This window comes from Pelobates fuscus, chromosome 3 (assembly GCF_036172605.1).
Source record: "Pelobates fuscus isolate aPelFus1 chromosome 3, aPelFus1.pri, whole genome shotgun sequence".
NCBI classification, from domain to species: Eukaryota; Metazoa; Chordata; class Amphibia; order Anura; family Pelobatidae; genus Pelobates; species Pelobates fuscus.
The window spans coordinates 363,093,559-363,112,195 of NC_086319.1; the positions used below are offsets into that span (position 1 = coordinate 363,093,559).

General features: G+C 38.0%; 1 protein-coding gene across 2 annotated transcripts in view; it reads left to right on the forward strand.

Annotated features, from left to right (window-relative positions):
* SNX22 (sorting nexin 22) overlaps positions 1 to 18,637 on the forward strand; it is a 31,531-nt gene extending 12,894 nt beyond the window's left edge. The window contains exons 2-7 of one of the 2 annotated variants that reach the window (XM_063445881.1): positions 6,367 to 6,450; positions 10,172 to 10,276; positions 13,501 to 13,595; positions 14,788 to 14,817; positions 17,136 to 17,203; positions 18,073 to 18,637. In XM_063445881.1, the coding sequence (XP_063301951.1) occupies positions 6,367 to 6,450; positions 10,172 to 10,276; positions 13,501 to 13,595; positions 14,788 to 14,817; positions 17,136 to 17,203; positions 18,073 to 18,203 (513 nt within the window). In that variant the 3' untranslated portion in view covers positions 18,204 to 18,637. The remainder of the gene's footprint in view (positions 1 to 6,366; positions 6,451 to 10,171; positions 10,277 to 13,500; positions 13,596 to 14,787; positions 14,818 to 17,135; positions 17,204 to 18,072) is intronic. The other variant, XM_063445880.1, reaches the window with a different exon arrangement.

Genomic DNA, 18,637 nt, shown 5'->3' on the forward strand with positions numbered 1-18,637 from the left:
GCCTCTAGTGGCTGCCTGGTTGACTCTTTGATTGCCTGATTGACAGCCACTTCAGGCACACAGTCCGACAAATGTAAACATTGCTCTTTCTCGCAAATGTCAACGTTTACATTTGTCAGCCTGCAGAGACGGCATCTAGGCAATAAGACCAATACATTTAGCTGTATGGGTTTTGGTGCTTACAGAGTCCCTTTAAAATTGTCTATTTATTATTTTTTTTGGAGGGGAGGTTGGGCACACACACAAAAAAAGCTGCAAATATTGTTATTCTGTTCGAAATATTGATTTACACTACAATATGTTAAAAACAACTGGTCCAGTTACTAATTCCATTAAAACAGGAGAACCTAGGATTAGGAAGTAGGATTAAGAAAGTGTGGTGATCTCCATTATTTAGTGTAGCCACCTGCCCTCCCACTCGCTGCCCTCTCTGGAATGATCTCAACATGCCGACAGCTGGGTATTTATTTACTTAGAGATCCGGAGTTGTTTCCCATCACATACTCAGACAGAAGTCACAGCCATTGCCTTTTCCTGCAGTTATTCAGACCGTGAATAAAATATGGATTTACTGTAAACGTAGCTGTGAATACAGAGAGCAGGAGTGGGTTAGCTGAGAGAATCAAAATAAAATCTGCCGCTTCTCAAAACTTTCCGTCTAACCTTTTGTTCTAGAGAATTGTCAAAATAAACGTTATAAATACAGGAGTCTGTACCGATAGGAGCAATGCTCTGCAGAATAATGCAGACTATCTCTATGTTGCCACTGTATGAGGATGCGTAATCACACTGACTGTTCTGAACTGGATCCGTAGACACAGTTAGTTAAGAAAAAAATCATATTAAACCTTGTGTTGGGAATGGGATACGGAGCATACTCCTTTTCCAAAATATGCTGGTTATTTGGACCTATTACAGAACACAAGGCCAGAGCATCAGCCCTAATGCCCTGACACCACTTAGCACAGTGCGAGGAAATGTAATGATGCATTTGTGTTGTCCTTGGTGAGGACAGTTGGAAGACACCAGGAATCGGCCTGGGTAAACGGGACCAAACCCTAAAATCATGAGGTCCTATCAAATCTGAGATTGCTGGGGGGTATGACAATGGGTCTGAACATGTGTCCTGTGAAACATTAAGCACGTTCAGTCGAATGCACAAGTACTGATTTCAATTCCGATATATTCACCGAGGGCAAATTGTAGCCATTTTAAAACCAAATTTAGAAAATAAGGAAATAAATATCTCTAATCTCTAACTTTGCTCGAGTCGCAGTTTGTCTATTTTATTCTGAATTGCACATTTTGGTTTCTAGTTTACTACAACCTTTTTTTTAGTTAATAAACCCTGAAATCCACAAAATGGAAGAGATGTCTCCAGTTAAGTGTTTACATCTGCTCTTTTGATGTGGAGAGTCTCCAGTCGTTAGTCAATGTTGCCTTCGGCTCCTGGCTTCATTGAATAAAGGTAAAACCAGTTCTACATTTCCGTATGAGTGACCCTGCTACCCTTTGACAGAGACAGACAGAACAATGCAAATGGAATGAATTGTTGCTCACTGTACCTACGCGTTTTGTATATGTAGCAGATTTATTGCAGGATGACTTGAAACATTATTTGCAATATGTTTGGTTTGTATTTATATGGGAAGCTGGTGTAGATTCTAATGCACAAATAAAATAGTAAGCCTGTTATAAGATTATAGTATATCTGATCAGTCATGTTGGAGGCTATGGATTTATGTGTAAGCGAAAAATAAACTATGTTTGCGAATAGGGATACTTTTGAATGAGGTGGTAACACTATAACTTGGGGCTCTCGTCCCAATATTTAGGTAATAATCGCACAAAACTCTGTGAAAAAATAGATGGGTACAGAGAGGGCTATATGGGGATGATAACATTTGTAAAACATGGATAGACTCTTGCATGGATACAATGTACAATGTATGTAGGAGATATGAAATGAACTTAATTTGTCAGCTGATCAAATGTAGAGTCTTGTAATGGTGAGTCTGACAAACTCTCCAACACCCTCACAATATCTTTATCTTGCCATAGCCAAATTAATCAAAAGGCATCTGTGTAGAGGCTTCCAGTACTAGGAATGAAGGGGGGCCCAAACCGGTGTTGATAGCTGGCTGAGATATGTCGCTGTTATCACTGGCTGAGACATGTCGCTGTGTTGATAGCTGGCTGAGATATGTCACTGTGTTGATAGCTGGCTGAGATATGTCGCTGTGTTGATAGCTGGCTGAGAAATGTCGCTGTGTTGATAGCTGGCTGAGATATGTCGCTGTGTTGATAGCTGGCTGAGATATGTCGCTGTGTTGATAGCTGGCTGAGATGTCGCTGTGTTGATAGCTGGCTGAGATATGTCGCTGTGTTGATAGCTGGCTGAGATATGTCGCTGTGTTGATAGCTGGCTGAGATATGTCGCTGTGTTGATAGCTGGCTGAGATATGTCGCTGTGTTGATAGCTGGCTGAGATATGTCGCTGTGTTAGATGGCTGAGACATGTCGCTGTGTTGATAGCTGGCTGAGACATGTCGCTGTGTTGATAGCTGGCTGAGACATGTCGCTGTGTTGATAGCTGGCTGAGATATGTCGCTGTGTTGATAGCTGGCTGAGAAATGTCGCTGTGTTGATAGCTGGCTGAGATATGTTGCTGTGTTGATAGCTGACTGAGATATGTCGCTGTGTTGATAGCTGGCTGAGATATGTCGCTGTGCTGATAGCTGGCTGAGACATGTCGCTGTGTTGATAGCTGGCTGAGAAATGTCGCTGTGTTGATAGCTGGCTGAGATATGTCGCTGTGTTGATAGCTGGCTGAGATATGTTGCTGTGTTGATAGCTGGCTGAGATATGTCGCTGTGTTGATAGCTGGCTGAGATATGTCGCTGTTATCACTGGCTGAGGTGCTAAGTCAGTGAGGGTTAATGGGTGATGACTGTCCATGTTTGTAAGAGACTGATTTAGGTGCCTACTTTGTGCCATAGCTAAGTAATGTGGAAATCATAGGCCCTTGTGAGGTGATTGAGAGCTTGAAGTTGTTTTAATTCAACAATTTAAATCAGCTTATCTGTCTATATCAGGGGTGGTTCAGCCCTAGATCCTTATGTGCATTCTAAAGACTTGGAAACCATTACGGGAGGTGCAGTTATACAATACATGGTGATCTACCTATGGCCTTCTCTGATCCTGATTGATTTAAAGAATGGCTTATAATGAATGCTATCTGCTTTGTTATCCATAGTTTGGGGTATTGCAGCAAACAAGAGGCCATTCCCTCCTGACTACACTGAGGTTTTCCATATGGCGACAAACTGCACCGTGGGTCAACAAACAATGAAATGTTTAACATTACATTGAATTCGGGGGAGGAGAACGCTCATCCATTCAACATTCCTACGGATCACAACAATTGTTCACCTACAATAATCTTTTCCTGGGATTTTTGTTCTCACAATAATAAAAAATAAAAAAGGATTTTTATGAACCTTATTCACTACTGCAGCACAAGTTAAGTCAGGTTAACAAAGAAGGGCCAATTTATTAAACGTGTGATGAGATTTTAAATACTACAGAAGAACGGATTGCATTAGTTATACAGTAGGTGGAGAAAACTGACAATCTTTTCTTAGGGATGAGACGTTCCCACTGCTGTCAGGACTTCTTTGAATAATTATCATACAAGCCACGAGCTGTGTGTAGCGGTAAACCATCCAGATCTTGTAGAGATGAAAGAGGTGATAATACATTGCACACTCAGAACACCCAACAAGGTCTGACGATACCTAGGCCTAATGATTGGCTGGACTATCGAACGTTGAATCCATCCTGGTTTTCACTCTTTATCAGTGATATTTGCAACATAACAATCTGATCCCATTTTTGTACCAGATGCACAGATGAACAAAGCACCGTACTCATTGTATGTAATGACTCCTCCTGGATCATGGCTGCCATATTTAACAGTTGACAAAGACATTGGCGTTCTCCTAATATAAACTGTTACAAATGTGCTGAATCTAGTGAAAGATGTCTCCTCAGACTATATCAGGAATTTCTGGCAGCGTATAGGAAACAAGTGTTTTTTGACACTTGCTAATCAGTTTGCTGTTTGTTTTTTTTTTGTTTTTTTTAAACCTGGTAACACATATGCCTATTCCAATGTGTTGATTTTTTTTTTTTTTTAATATTTATTTCACTTTTGGGTTGTTTATTAATTATCATCATGTGACCAATTGGCGAGGAAAGTATCACACGCACAAATACTAACAGACATTACAATGCAATTTAACAAACCACTGCGAACATTTAAAAACAAACTGGGAGACATACAATTGTTTCAAACTAGCACTTTTCCTTTTATTTAAAAAAACAACCCCGTCAGTTCGATTTTTTTTCTTTTTCTTTATGAGTTTAATAGAGCTATATGGCCCTTCCTGGGCTCTTTTATAAGAATCCTGTGTTAAGGTGGATTACATTTTAACACATTACAAATTTCCATCTTTAAATACCTTTAGTTGTAAAATTATTTACAAACGCCGGATTTAGAGTGTGAATCCTGACATATTTATAACTGTTTTTGGCCAGATGAGGATTGGTCCATGACTGATGTATTGTAACTTTATAACATTGTAAAGCGCTGTGGCATAAGTTGGACTTATGTAAATGCCGATAATGAGGATAGTATTGTGATCCCTTCACTGGTAGTTGTGGAATTTAGGCTAGTGATGTCTGTGGGTGTGTTCCAGTAAATGTGAGCACCGTACATCTCTCACATGGACTTTGTTAGGACCATCTAATGTAAACAGTGCCTTCGACGTATATGTGAAGATATTAGCCGATGTAGACTGCTAGGTAGCAATGTAACTAAAAGCCTGTGTTTTAATGACCTCCCTTTAAACTGGGATAGATATTTACTAATAATAAGTGTGAGCTGTTGAAAATTAAAACAAAATTTCAAATTTGAACCCTAAATAGCTGACTTGAAGAATTTTTTTCTAATCTAGATATTTTTGCTTAGAAATTGAAACCCACTTTGAATTCCTGAGAATTAATTCACATTCTAGTGAGTAACCAGACAGACCGATCGGAAATACACTGACATATAGCTGTCAGTTAGCTCCTGTTACTATACAGAGAAAATATACATTAACCCTGAGCTACCACTCCATAAAATAACTTATCAAATGTATTATTATTCTTTATTTATTTTTAACTATTTGTATATGTCCATAGCCTTTATATTCATTTTTTTTTTAAATCACTATTTGTTGTAAGACAGGATCCATCCCAATCAAAAAAAGTTTTCAATTAAATTTCTATTCAAAATGTGCATATTACTTGATTTATTAACTGCACTAATAAAAACCAGACAATAATGCACATTTGTGTTTTTACTTGTCCCAGCTCTCAGTACCTGCTTTCTGTAACTATACATTAATTCTTGTAAAATGCAGAACAAGCAGCACCAGTGGTTTTTACCTGAAGACAGAAACTGGTTTTGTTAAAGTAATATGTGTTAAAGAGTTACTCCGAGCGCGTGTCGCTATGAAACACTGCAAGTACTGAGATGGACTCCTCTGCAGCCAGAGGTGTAACTTCACCTTTAGAAGAAACAGCGTCATTGAGGTGTTATTAGGAAACACGTTAACAAAAAATTCTGGGCTGGATATTGCGAATTCTGTGCAAATTTGGTGTCTGACGCCAGCGCGCACAGCATGCTAGCGTAAGACATCCAATGGCAGTACACCCCCACATCTGTGCTGCCCATGCTCTCCCCTTAGCCCACCCTCCCTGACATCAGTAATTCTCCGGCAACGTGGAGTCAGAGGGAGAACCTGGCCAAAGAGGTCCTAAGTATTAGCTGTTTGCTTTATTTGTTTTATTTTTATTTTTCTCTGACCAAAAAACATGTTTTTTTTTAAACCACCATATTTTGGTTGGAGTAACCCTTTAAGAAATTACAATCATTAAAATTGGAGTCCAAAGCTAGTCTTGCGTACCCCCAGTGGTCCTGGAGTCAGGGGTGTTACAATTCTTGAACAAGGTGATATTTGTGATCTGAAATAATGGCGGACATATATTAAGGTAAAAACGGTCACTTTTCTGGGGCAAAGTTCTACGTAAGGAGCAATTGTGATGGAAACCTTAGATATTCGTTTAACATTTATCAACTTGCAATCAAATTAGCGCATGCGTGTTTTAAAATATCACAAATTATTTGATTTTCCACTAATTTTATATTTTTCTGTACCGTATAATAGATCTGACACTAGGTGGTACTGTGTTGTGCTTTAAAACCTGTATGTGAGAACAGACAGAATGTATGACGTCCTCTCCTATTGTGTCTAACAGGTCTTTAAAGTGGATGTTCTGTTCAATGGCCGCAGGCATACTCTCGACCGCCGTTACAGTGAATTCCTTGCGCTCCATAAACTGGTAATACAACTGTTTATCTTGTTTGTGTGTTAGAGTTTCACCCTCCTAGGTCAGTGTGTGGCTTGGCTAAGCAGAGACAAGGAGCCAAAGCCAACAGTCACGTATTTGTAACCAGACAAGTTTGACACACGGGAACAGAGGGATTGAGGTTACATGCTAGATGGAGTGGGGTATAGTGACACAAAAAGGTAAGGGTCAGGTTGTTATGATAGTATTCACTGAGGGCTTAGTGTTTTGTTTTTTATGACAATATTGCAGGAGAGGAATCTACCACACCCACCCTTTATATATATTAATGGTATAACACTATATACTTTTATATTTCTCCACATAGATATATAGCTGAGGCAGAATATATCTTCGTTATCCAGTTTGTATAATTTTTTTGTTATTATCACTTTGTGGTGTACATACAGTTTTTTCCTTTGTTTTTTTCTTTTCTTCTGGACAATACAGAGAAACTGATTCATACCTAGTGCATGCTATCTGATTAATTACAAATATACAAAGCCAAGTTATATTATGTGGGAAACACACTATAAATACTCAGCAAGGACGGCTGGGCCGCCATTTATTCTTATTAATATTCAGGGGTGTAATACTACCAATAATTTATATTTATAGTTCCCTTACATTGACCGAGACCCCCATCATCAAAATACAATTTCCGAATCCTTCACCCTAATTATCCCTTGTTAGCGCAGATTTTCTACCAACAGACGAGACCGCCTTGCTTACACCAACTGGCGGTGTATTCTACCAGGATCAATTATAACAAATTTCTCCTCACGAAAACAATCAGACTGTCACAGACTGAGCTACAGACGCTGTGACTCAATGCCGAGTAAAAAAGGGTTTTCATTCTGATACGGCACATAGGGCACAATCTATAGCGATTACCCTCGGTGCCTTATAATGCCTCATGCTGGCAATCGTAATACAATTCGTACAAAATAAATCTTTAGATCGAACAGCAGGTTGTTAGTAAATTTCTGAATTCAGTTCATTTATACATAAATTAGAGCTGTTATCACTTTAGCCAATCCTACATTAAAATACCTGGCACCACGTTCTTATAACATGTTATTTAGTACCGGTGATATTATTATTGACCACGAATGCACTCAGCAGTTATCACAGTAGTGTCTTTTTTATTTTATTTTACCAAATTGATTTTTGTCAGTCAAAGTGCAATTAAAGTGACACTATAGTCACCTGAACAACTTTAGCTTAATGAAGCAGTTGTATATATATATAACATGCCCCTGCAGCCTCACTGCTCAATCCTCTGCCCTTTAGGAGTTAAATCCCTTTGTTTATGAACCCTAGTCACACCTCCCTGCATGTGACTTGCACAGCCTTCCATAAACACTTCCTGTAAAGAGAGCCCTATTTAGGCTTTCTTTATTGCAAGTTCTGTTTAATTAAGATTTTCTTATCCCCTGCTATGTTAATAGCTTGGTAGACCCTGCAAGAGCCTCCTGTATGAGATTAAAGTTTAAAGTTAGAAATTGACATACAATTATTTAAGGTAAATTACATCTGTTTGAAAGTGAAACCAGTTTTTTTTCATGCAGGCTCTGTCAATCATAGCCAGGGGAGGTGTGGCTAGGGCTGCATAAACAGAAACAAAGTGATTTAACTCCTAAATGACAGTGAATTGAGCAGTGAAATTGCAGGGGAATGATCTATACACTAAAACTGCTTTATTTAGCTAAAGTCATTTAGGTGACTATAGTGTTCCTTTAAGTAAAATCTTATGGAACAAAAGCATGGAAGTATTGAACAGATAATATAATAGCTATATAATATCAGCACAACCTGTTAGCAGTTTTATGTTGCACAGCACAGGTTACAGTTAGAGTTGGACGTTTGTTTTGTTTGTATTATTTCGGCCATTTTGACACATTATAATTTAGTTTAGCATGCTGCAAGATGTCATGTGTTATACGTACACAATGTGCATGGACAGAAAAGGGAGAATTGAAAGTGATTTCTTTATTTCGCTTTTGAATTGCAGAACAAGTTTGTTATAAGGAAACTATTTTTGTACAAACATATTTTATTTACCCACAAGGCCCTGTTTCTATAACTACATTAAGGAAACAAACCAGTAAATGTTCATGGACTATATTCCTCACATTTGAGAATTGTGGGGAGTCAACAAACTTTTAGGACAAAATTACTGAAATGGGGGTCTCTTTAATGGAGGGGGCTTCCGTAAATCTGCAGATACCTTCCAATCGCTATTGCTGAACCGCCTTGTGGCCAGGTAGTGCTATCTCTCCAAAATGTGGCCTGCAGGAAAAGGAGCACTCGTGGGCAGCCACACCGGCCAGAATTTCCCAGTCAGAGAAACTTTGAGACAGTTCATTGAATTTTAAACAGTAAAAAGACAAATAATTGACCCTTTCATTCCTGCCACCTCAAATACAATACCACTCTGTAAAATACACTTTTCCTCCATAATGTAAACTTTTTGTGAGTCACAGCTCTTTCAGTCCCTCAAAGGACCCTTTAGAAGCAGTAAAGTCCTACAGTTCCTGTTTAAGATTGTTCATTTGGGTTAACCCTTTATGTTAACCCGATGTTTTTTACCACTGTCAATGTTGCATTATTTAACCTTTATGGGTCTCACTTGTCCTTTTTTCCATTAAGTCCGTTGGAGCTGGGAGGGAATCTTTTATTACAAGAGCCTATAGTATGTAGATAAGACGATTGTTTTTCCTCATCACTTTGTGAATATATATATATATATATATGAAATAACCTGATATTTGTTATCATATGATAAAGTATTTTACAGATAATTTTTTACTCCTTTTTAAGTAGGCCCTGCGGCATGTTCCAACACATCATATTGGAGGCTAGAACGATGACTGAGAGATTAAAAATATAAACCGAAGAACATGAAATTGTAAATACAATACTGTTGAGTGAGGAAATGTGATTAGTGAAGGAAAGGCGCCAAGCAGAGTCTATGCAGGCAGACCGTGATCTCAGATTCCAGGATTGCGGAATCAGAGTGATCTGGAGGGATTCTGAATGGGTTTATCTGGAGATGAGTGTCAGCTGAGGGTCCGAACCAGAAAAAAAGCAACTGATTGCTCTGGAGGTGGAATAGGATTCTGTGGAAACGGAATATTTGGCACAGTTTTGTACATTGTATAATTTTAATCAAGAGTGGCTTTATTATATTTGGGTATAGATATTGATAGTTCACGGCTATAACTTGTCTTTTATTATATGAGAAATGTACAACTGGTCCATTGATTGATATGTATTTATTGTATTAAATCCATTGACAATATGTGTTTTAATACAGAGTAACTAGTTGTATACACAAATTTATTTAAAAAAAATGAAATAAAAAGTTTTTACGTTCTAGGCATAGTCGGAACCCATAATGTGAATGGTATGATGTATGTTACTGTACTGGACATATCATAGCAATTATGAGCCAGTACTTCATTGTACATCCAAACATCTTGCACACAAGGCTTATATATTTGTAAAGAAAGATAGAGATCTGTGATCAGCAGTTGTTCTTTTTGCATTATTTATGAGCTATATAAATGCAAAGCTTGAAATATATTGTCTCTGAACACCACCAACATTTAATGTGACCATCACAAACATACTCTGAGCCAATCCTCCTATTTTGAGATGTTAGAGTGTGTCACTGGGTTAGTTACATATAATATCATTTTGTTTGGTACAGTTGAAGAAGATATGCAAGGTCCCAGACTTTCCACCCAAACGAGTACCAAACTGGATGTCCAAGGTCCAAGAGCAACGGCGACAGGGACTGGAAACGTACATACGGGTAGGTTGATAAGACCACTTTTGTTCCTCATCAGTAAAGTAAATCAGATAACCAAGCTTGAATGTAGTTACATTTTTATTGACTAGAAAAGACCTGCGTTCACCAAGATCAATCTTTACCCCCCTGTTTCTGCCGTTGGTCCAAAGACCAGGGATCCTTTCCACCATTGGAGCATGGTAAATCATTCCTGTCTTCAAAATGGTATATATCACATTGATTTATATATTAAGTACTATAAAGACCACTGTTTTCCTTGTATTATGTCATAATATGAGGGAATCTATCCCATTAAACCTCAAATAATAAAAGGGAAATCTATCCTATTAGACTATTAAACCTCGTAATAAAAGGGAATCCTTCCTATTTAAAATGAATCTATAGAATCTGTTAGTGGAACCTCACTGTGATTTCCATAACTGTATTATCCTTAAAGCACAGCTGAAGGTGAAATCTTGTTGTTGTTTTTTTTGTACAGTCCTGTTAATGACTCTGTTGATCCAGGTGTAGGTGAAATGTCTATTCTGTTTTTTTTTGTACAGTCCTGCTAATGACTCTGTTAATCCAATATATTGCTCTTGCAGCAAATGGTGTCCTGTAGGTAAAATCCTCACGTGCTTTTTATATATTCAATACAGTCTTCCAGTCTTAACCCTATAGAATACATACCCTCTCTCCCTACTAATAGCTATATATCACACACCAATATTATATACTTTGATTTCTTTTTTAATTTTTATTATTTACTATTTGTGTTTTGTTTTTAGCTACATATACCTCATAACACTAACATAAACCCAAATATGACCATACTGTTATTCTTATTAACCCTTTTCTCACTCCAATTTTGTTCACATCATTACCGCCATAAGCACACACCTCAAACTGGAAAACAAATGATCATACACCATGGCCTGCTCTGTTCCTGTAACTTATCTGCTGAGTGCTGGTGGAGTGTTATAAAAAATAGCCCTCCTACACCCACCTCATAAAATTATAAAGTATCCCATTCGCTATATGGCCAAACAAAAATGATGTCCGAATTCCTATTCCTTATGTTACTTGCCCTTGCAAATGATGTGGACTCTAACCCTGGTCCCCCAGCTAATTCTAATCCTAATCTCCCCTCTAATAAAGGTCTCTCGTTTGTGCACTGCAACATCCGTAGCTTACTCCCTAAACTGGATGTACTGCAAGCCCGGTGTTCCCATTACAAACCAAAAATCATTGCTCTCGGAATCCTGGTTAACGACTAAAATACCAGACTCCGCCATTGCAATACACGGGTATTCATGTTTTAGAAATGACAGAGGAAAGAGAGGAGGTGGCATTGTTATTTATGTTGACATATGTTGACATATCTGACCCTTGATCAATCAGGCTTTCGTCCAAATCGCTCAACTTCGACTTAACTGGAGCTATTTTCCTTGATTTTGCCAAGGCCTTTGACACAGTAGACCACAGCATTCTTTTGCAAAAACGTAAATTGGTGATCGTCCGCTAACCTGGTTTCGATCGGATGTTTCAGACAATTGCAATATGTGGCCATTTCTGATAGAGCTTCCCTCCCTCTTCCAATCACGTGTGGTGTTCCCCAAGGCTCCATGCTCGGACCCCTGCTATTCACATTATTTATAAATCTGCCTAACGTCTGCAAATCCTCAACTGTACGCATGTATACAGACGACACGGTAATCTACGCTACCCAAGCTACCGCAGCTTGAGGGTGTGCTACAAAACCAAATCACAGAGGTAGAAAAGTGGATAGCGGATAACAAACTCTTCCCCAAAACTGTTACATTGATCTCTGGAACTGTACCTAAATTACGTAAACTACAAAATCAACAACGGTGTATCAGAACAAATTCAAATAGCACACTGACAGCAGTCTGCTCTTTTAAATATCTAGGTATGCTGCTAAACCCCAATCTATCCTTTGGCCTCCACATTAAAAAAAATCTCTTTAAAACTTTAGCCAAAACTAGGCGCCCTGTACAGAAACAAATCCTGCCTAAGCTTTACAGTAAGGAAACAGTGCAACAAATGCTAATGCCGGTCACTGATTATTGGGTGTATAACATGTATGCACCCACACCGCAAACCCACCTTAAAGGACCACTCTAGGCACCCAGACCACTTCAGCTTAATGAGGTGGTCTGGGTGCCAGGTCCTTCTAGGGTTAACCCATTTTTTCATAAACATAGCAGTTTCAGAGAAACTGCTATGTTTATGAATGGGTTAAGCCTTCCCCCTATGTCCTCTAGTGGCTGTCTCATTGACAGCCGCTAGAGGCGCTTGCGTGCTTCTCACTGTGATTTTCACAGTGAGAGCACGCCAGCGTCCATAGGAAAGCATTATGAATGCTTTCCTATGTGACCGGCTGAATGCGCGCGCAGCTCTTGCCGCGCGTGCGCATTCAGCCGACGGGGAGGAGAAGAGGAGGATCGGAGGAGGAGAGCAGGAGGAGATCTCTCCGCCCAGCGCTGGAAAAAGGTAAGATTTAACCCCTTTCCCCTTTCCAGAGCCGGGCGGGAGGGGGTCCCTGAGGGTGGGGGCACCCTCAGGGCACTCTAGTGCCAGGAAAACGAGTATGCTTTCCTGGCACTAGAGTGGTCCTTTAATAAACTTAATACGTTATATAATTTGTTCTGCAGCTTTGTGCTAGAATGTAATTACTTTACCCACCACTGTGACATGTTAAAAGAGCTAAACTGGCTGTCCCTGGAATCCAGACGCACCCTTCATCTTTCCAGCCTTGTGTTTAAGAGCTTTCCTGGGAAGCTCCCACCCTGCCTGAGTAGAATGCTCTCCCCGGCTCTTCCCACCGCCTATAACCTCAGATCCAGTACTAGCACAATATTTAGCATACCGCAATACAAAAATAAAGTGGCTCGATCCTCGTTTTCCTACAGAGCACCGCACAGTCAAATCTTCATTCAATCTAAAATCTTTTAAGAGATCTATGGCACTATACCACAGCACAGAAGGCACCTGTCATGGTTGAATATATTTATTACCTATTATGTATCAAATTTATGTATGTGTGTATGTATATAGTTTGTATATTGTATTTTTGTAATATTGCATTCTACTGTAACAATGCAATGTTTTGTGGACCCAGGACATACTTGAAAACGAGAGAAATCCCAATGTATCCATCCTGGTAAAATATGTTATAAATAAATAAATATTACTATTATGATGTGTAAATTTGTCTTATGTTTCAGGGGGTTTTATACTACAATCAGGATGTCCCCAAGGAACTGTTGGATTTTCTGAAGCTCCGACATTTCCATTCAAGCAGAAAGAACTGCAGTCTAGAGTGAGTTTTTATCACGAGTAAATGACGGTAATATCCAGCACCCTGCTCCGTCATTAAAACAAAATAACACTGTGTGGGTAAGATGCATTGACTGGATGGAAGAAAATTAATAACAGGATTAGCTTCTTTGTTTTAAAAATGCATTTTTGATTTTCTTTATATCCATCCCGGATTATAGAAAATTCACTTGGGATTTATTTGGAAATGTGTCGTCATTTCAAGTCCTGGATTTTTCATTGTGAAGTGTGTGGATATAGTTATGTAGCTGAAAAGAGACTTGCGTCCATCAAGTTCAGCCTTTCTCACATATGTTTTTTGCTGTTGATCCAAAAGAAGGCAAAAAACCCTATTTGAAGCGCTTTCCAGTTTTGCAACAAACTAGTAAAATAATTCCTTCTTGACCCCAGAATGGCAGTCGGCTTTCTCCTTGGATCAAGAAGCTGTTACCCCACATGTTACAAATGATATCCTTGAATATTCTGTTTTTGCAAGTATGCATCTAGTTGCTGTTTAAACGTGTACAGACTCTGATAAAACCACCTCTTCAGGCAGAGAATTCCACATCCTTATTGTTCTTACTTTAGAAAAACCTTTCCGTTGCCTTAGACTAAATATTATTATTATACATCTCCTTTCTTCCAATCTAAATGCATTACTTTGTGTCTTATGTAAAGTCCTGTTTGTGAATATATTTTAACACAATGGTTTGTATTGGCCCACGATATATTTTGAATAATGCTGATGTAGCCCCTCTGAGGTGCCGTTTTCCCCCCCTAAACTGAACAGATTTAAATGAGCTAACCTTTCTTCATAACTAAAATCTTCCATTCCTTTTATTAATTTTGTAGCACGTTTTGTAGCCCCTTTTTATACATGACAATAAATGACATTGCACATTGTTAGTTTGTTGTCTAAAGCATTTAGGGCGTCAGTTACTTCTGCGTTCTTTACCCCGAAGTGCAAAACTTTGCATTTTTCTACATTAAATTGTATCTGCCATTTGAATGCCCAGTCCCCCAGTCTATCTAGATCCCTCTGCGTCAAGGTAATATCTTGCTCACATTATATTATATTACTTTACAGAGTTTTGTGTCATCTGCAAACACTGAAACATGGCTTTCAATGTCTTTGTAAAAATAAATATATATATTTTATATATAGTAAGATTGTATGTATATGTTTGTTCCCCCAGATCCCTAACAGACATTACGTTGGATAAAAGGTATGAAGGCATTCGCCATGTTATACTATCTATATAACTGTATGGTTAGGAAAAGTGATTTAGTGATACTGTTGTGGTTGGTTAAGGAATGGTTTTGGACCAGCTCTCTTACTTGTCACGTAGTGTTCTGTCTTGTAGTTACTCCTACGGCAACCACCGCCATTTTGTTTTCTTTATTTTTGGTGATTTCCAGATCTCACCCTTATAATGTCATACTGCCGAATACGCATGGTCTCTGAATATGATAGTAGACCCAGCAGACTGACCGGGAGGGAGAGATGAGATGAACTACTGTGTGTTTAGTCATAGCTTTCCCTTTTAGACTGCACAATAATAAGCCAGTCTGGAAAGATTCTTTGATCTCCTCTATTAGACTCAGCACTAATATGTGCCCCAAAATCTGTGCCTGGCCTGTATTACCTCACTGTGCTGAACTGTGACTAGCTGATACCCTTAGCTCAATGATTTCTTATTCCAGCAGTCTACATAAAGGCAAAATCACTTTGTCTTGCCTTAACCGCCTGAGAGAGTTTTAGTTCCTAATTCTAGCTTCCTATTTATCCAGTTGCTATAGTAGGCCTCGCTTGTGTATATATAACACTGAGGCGCACACAGTATTATTCAATAAAAAAAAAAAAAGTGAATTGTTGGTAAATCCAAGTGAATCTTTAAATGCTATACTGAAATAATCAAACGGTTATGTTTTTTTAGTTTGGCCTTAAATTTTAAATTCACTTTGAATTCCTGACAAAAAAAAACCCTCCAAAAAACAAACTGGAGACAAGAATAACCCATGGTTAAACCATCTTCCTCCCCTCACCATTACAGTCCTACAGTTATACTAACAAATTATTAGCACCCATCGCTGGCATAGAATTCCGGGGCTATCTTTACTATTGTCTTGTCTTCACGCAATGAGCCATATAGATACAGACACACATTTCAAATGTACTCATTCTCAATTTATTGATTCATTGTTTCTGGACATGACCCCTTATTTGTTGCTTATAAATATAGATAATTATTTATCTTAAAATTCTGTAACTTGACTTTTACCTAAACATATTTAGTATACTCCTCACCATTCTACTTCTTCACAAAAAGTTTGCAACAATTAAAGGACCACTATAGTGCCAGGAAGACAAACTCGTTTTCCTAGCACTATAAAGTCCTTAGGTCCCCCCAACCCTCAGGGCCCCCCTTCAGCCACTTACCTTAATCCAGGGCCGGGCTCCCTCAGCGCTGGTGACCTCTCCTCCCCCTCCGACATCAGCTCCCGAGTGGAGCCGAATACTGTCTGTAAAATGCCCTTCAAGCTTGGAGCCAGTCAAGTTTGCCATTGTTGAACATATTCGAACAAAAACTGGCCTATTAATTTAAAAACAGTCTGGCTACATACATGTTAAATAAAGAACATCCAGTTCAAAATAAAATAAAACCAACAACTTGGAGGGAATATGTCTCAATCTTGATATAACGATGGAACAAACAATGAAAACATCTGGAATACACATCGTGATACTCTGCCCATGACGAAGATGGCCCACCAACCTTCTATTTACCCACCTCTACCACCTCTCAAGCTAGTTTTATTATTATTAGCCTGCTTGTATCTACATTTTGTTATCAATGTCCAGGCATGTGGAGATTACACTAGAAGTGTTAGGAGACGCAGACAAATGTTGTGATGTTTTATTATTTGTTATCATTTTATTATTCTTACATATATTACTTTGCAGGCCCTGATAATTGGCCATTCTGTTTTAGTCTATTTAGAATGAATTGTTATATTATTGGTGACTTTTACATGGTCTAATGTTTAATAATTATATTGCAATTATGGGATCATATTGTGAATCTTCGCCACTCAAAGTAAAAGTGAATGTTTAAAGAAAGCAAGGTTTGTCATGCGTACTTACCACTTTCATAGCTCCAGGTCTTATTGATTTAGTAGCGCAGTGAGGAAACTTCGCCATCTAGTGGTTGGTTATATTATTGCATGCCACATACATTTAGTGCATAAGTCACCTAAGAGGTCTTAATTAATATTGTATATAAAAAAAAACCTACATTCCTTTCAATTGCCTTAGCTCCAGAATGTCTTATTTTGACCTTACATTTGCATTTAAAAAAAAAAAAAAAAAAATTCTATATTTAAAGTGTTTTGTTTAAGTTTCACACAAAATAGATGAACATACAACAAAGTGTTAGCAGTATAGGTTATTACATGCTATTTGAGGCCAGTCCGTGGTGTGGAAATCTGTTCTGGTCATACAGTAACGTTTTAATGTACATTTTTCATTTTCTTTCTCCTGCAGCTCCTGGTTGGCACATAAACCTGTGGTGGGATATTATAAAGATCACTACGTTCTCCCACCTGATACAGGTAAGGCAGCAATACCGATTGTGAAATCAAAGCTTTATTCAGTTGTATTAGTAGTTAAAAAAAAAGAGGCAGAAGCATATTTTATATCCATTTTTTTTTCATGTTTCTCGAAGATATTTATTTTCGCCCAGTGGCAAATCATTAGCGTTTTAGTCCATATTTATCGAGACAAAACATAAGCTGGTTTGACATTCTATTGGTTTCAATGGTGATTGCTTCTTATTTAGATTTGATAAATTTGACCATTTGTATTCTTTTCTACTCTGTTCATTAATTTTGTATTTAATTTGTGCTTAACCCCTTAAGGACACATGACATGTCTGACAAGTCATTATTCCATTTTATTCCAGAAGTTTGGTCCTTAAGGGGTTAAACTTCCTATAAAATTAACACGGTCTAAAAACACAGTGATTCTATCGAGAACATTGTGTGCGTTGGAGAAATTAGTTCTTGCAAAGGAAGCCTCAGGTTTATTCTTTAATGAGTGAGTTATGTATAAAAATGGTCAAATGCACTCACATTTCAAAGAGTTTTGTAAGCATGCCCCATTTCGTTCGGTATGAAAGCTTTTATACCACATTTGTGACCTATTCCCCCTTTTTTTTTTATTGATTTGTTTTCCCTTTTATTTTTCCTGAAAATTTTACCATTAGGATTTAATAAGTCCAATATTACTAGGAAAATAAAAACACAAATCCAAGGACTTATAATAAGTCCTTACCTATTTCAGAAAATTCACTGCTCTGAAAGTAGCAGGAAAAAAAAAATAAACTCTACACATACTATGTTAATAGTCTGTGAGATCTGAAACCGTCTTTGTTTGAGATTGTGATGTGTTATACAAATTACATCTTCTTGCATCCCAACAGATATAATTGAAAACATGGTTTTAGAAGGTGTACTTCGAGGTGTCTACCAGCAGGAAGTTCTACCTACATCCAAAAAAAGTCTTCCTGCCAGGATACAAATATTGGTAACAGAAGAACAAAAAGAACGATGAATGACTTGCCCCTGGAATGTCTGACTAGCGGCTTTATTTTACTTTTGAAAAAGAGAGAAAAATCACAAGATGGGATTGATCTGTTTCTTTTTTTGAAGGCCAGAATTGTTTGAAGAGAGGTTCATTGTCTAGACTACCGTGTTTGAAGAAGACTTTCTGGAATCCTGCAGGAAAAATGTCATGAGAAGTTAGATGTTATGAATGTGTTATTTCCTATCGTTGCATGGATTCTCCAGGTCTCGGTGAAAGCCATTGGACGTGTCCATGAAAGGAACACAGTAAAACGTGTGTCATTCTTGGCATTTGGACAAATTTTTTTTTTTTATTATAAACATTTATTATTTTTTTCAATTCTCCCAAGGACATAAACCAAAAAGGTTGAATCTACACTTGGAGTTGAGATATATTTGAGCTTTGTAGAAGAAAAAAAACAA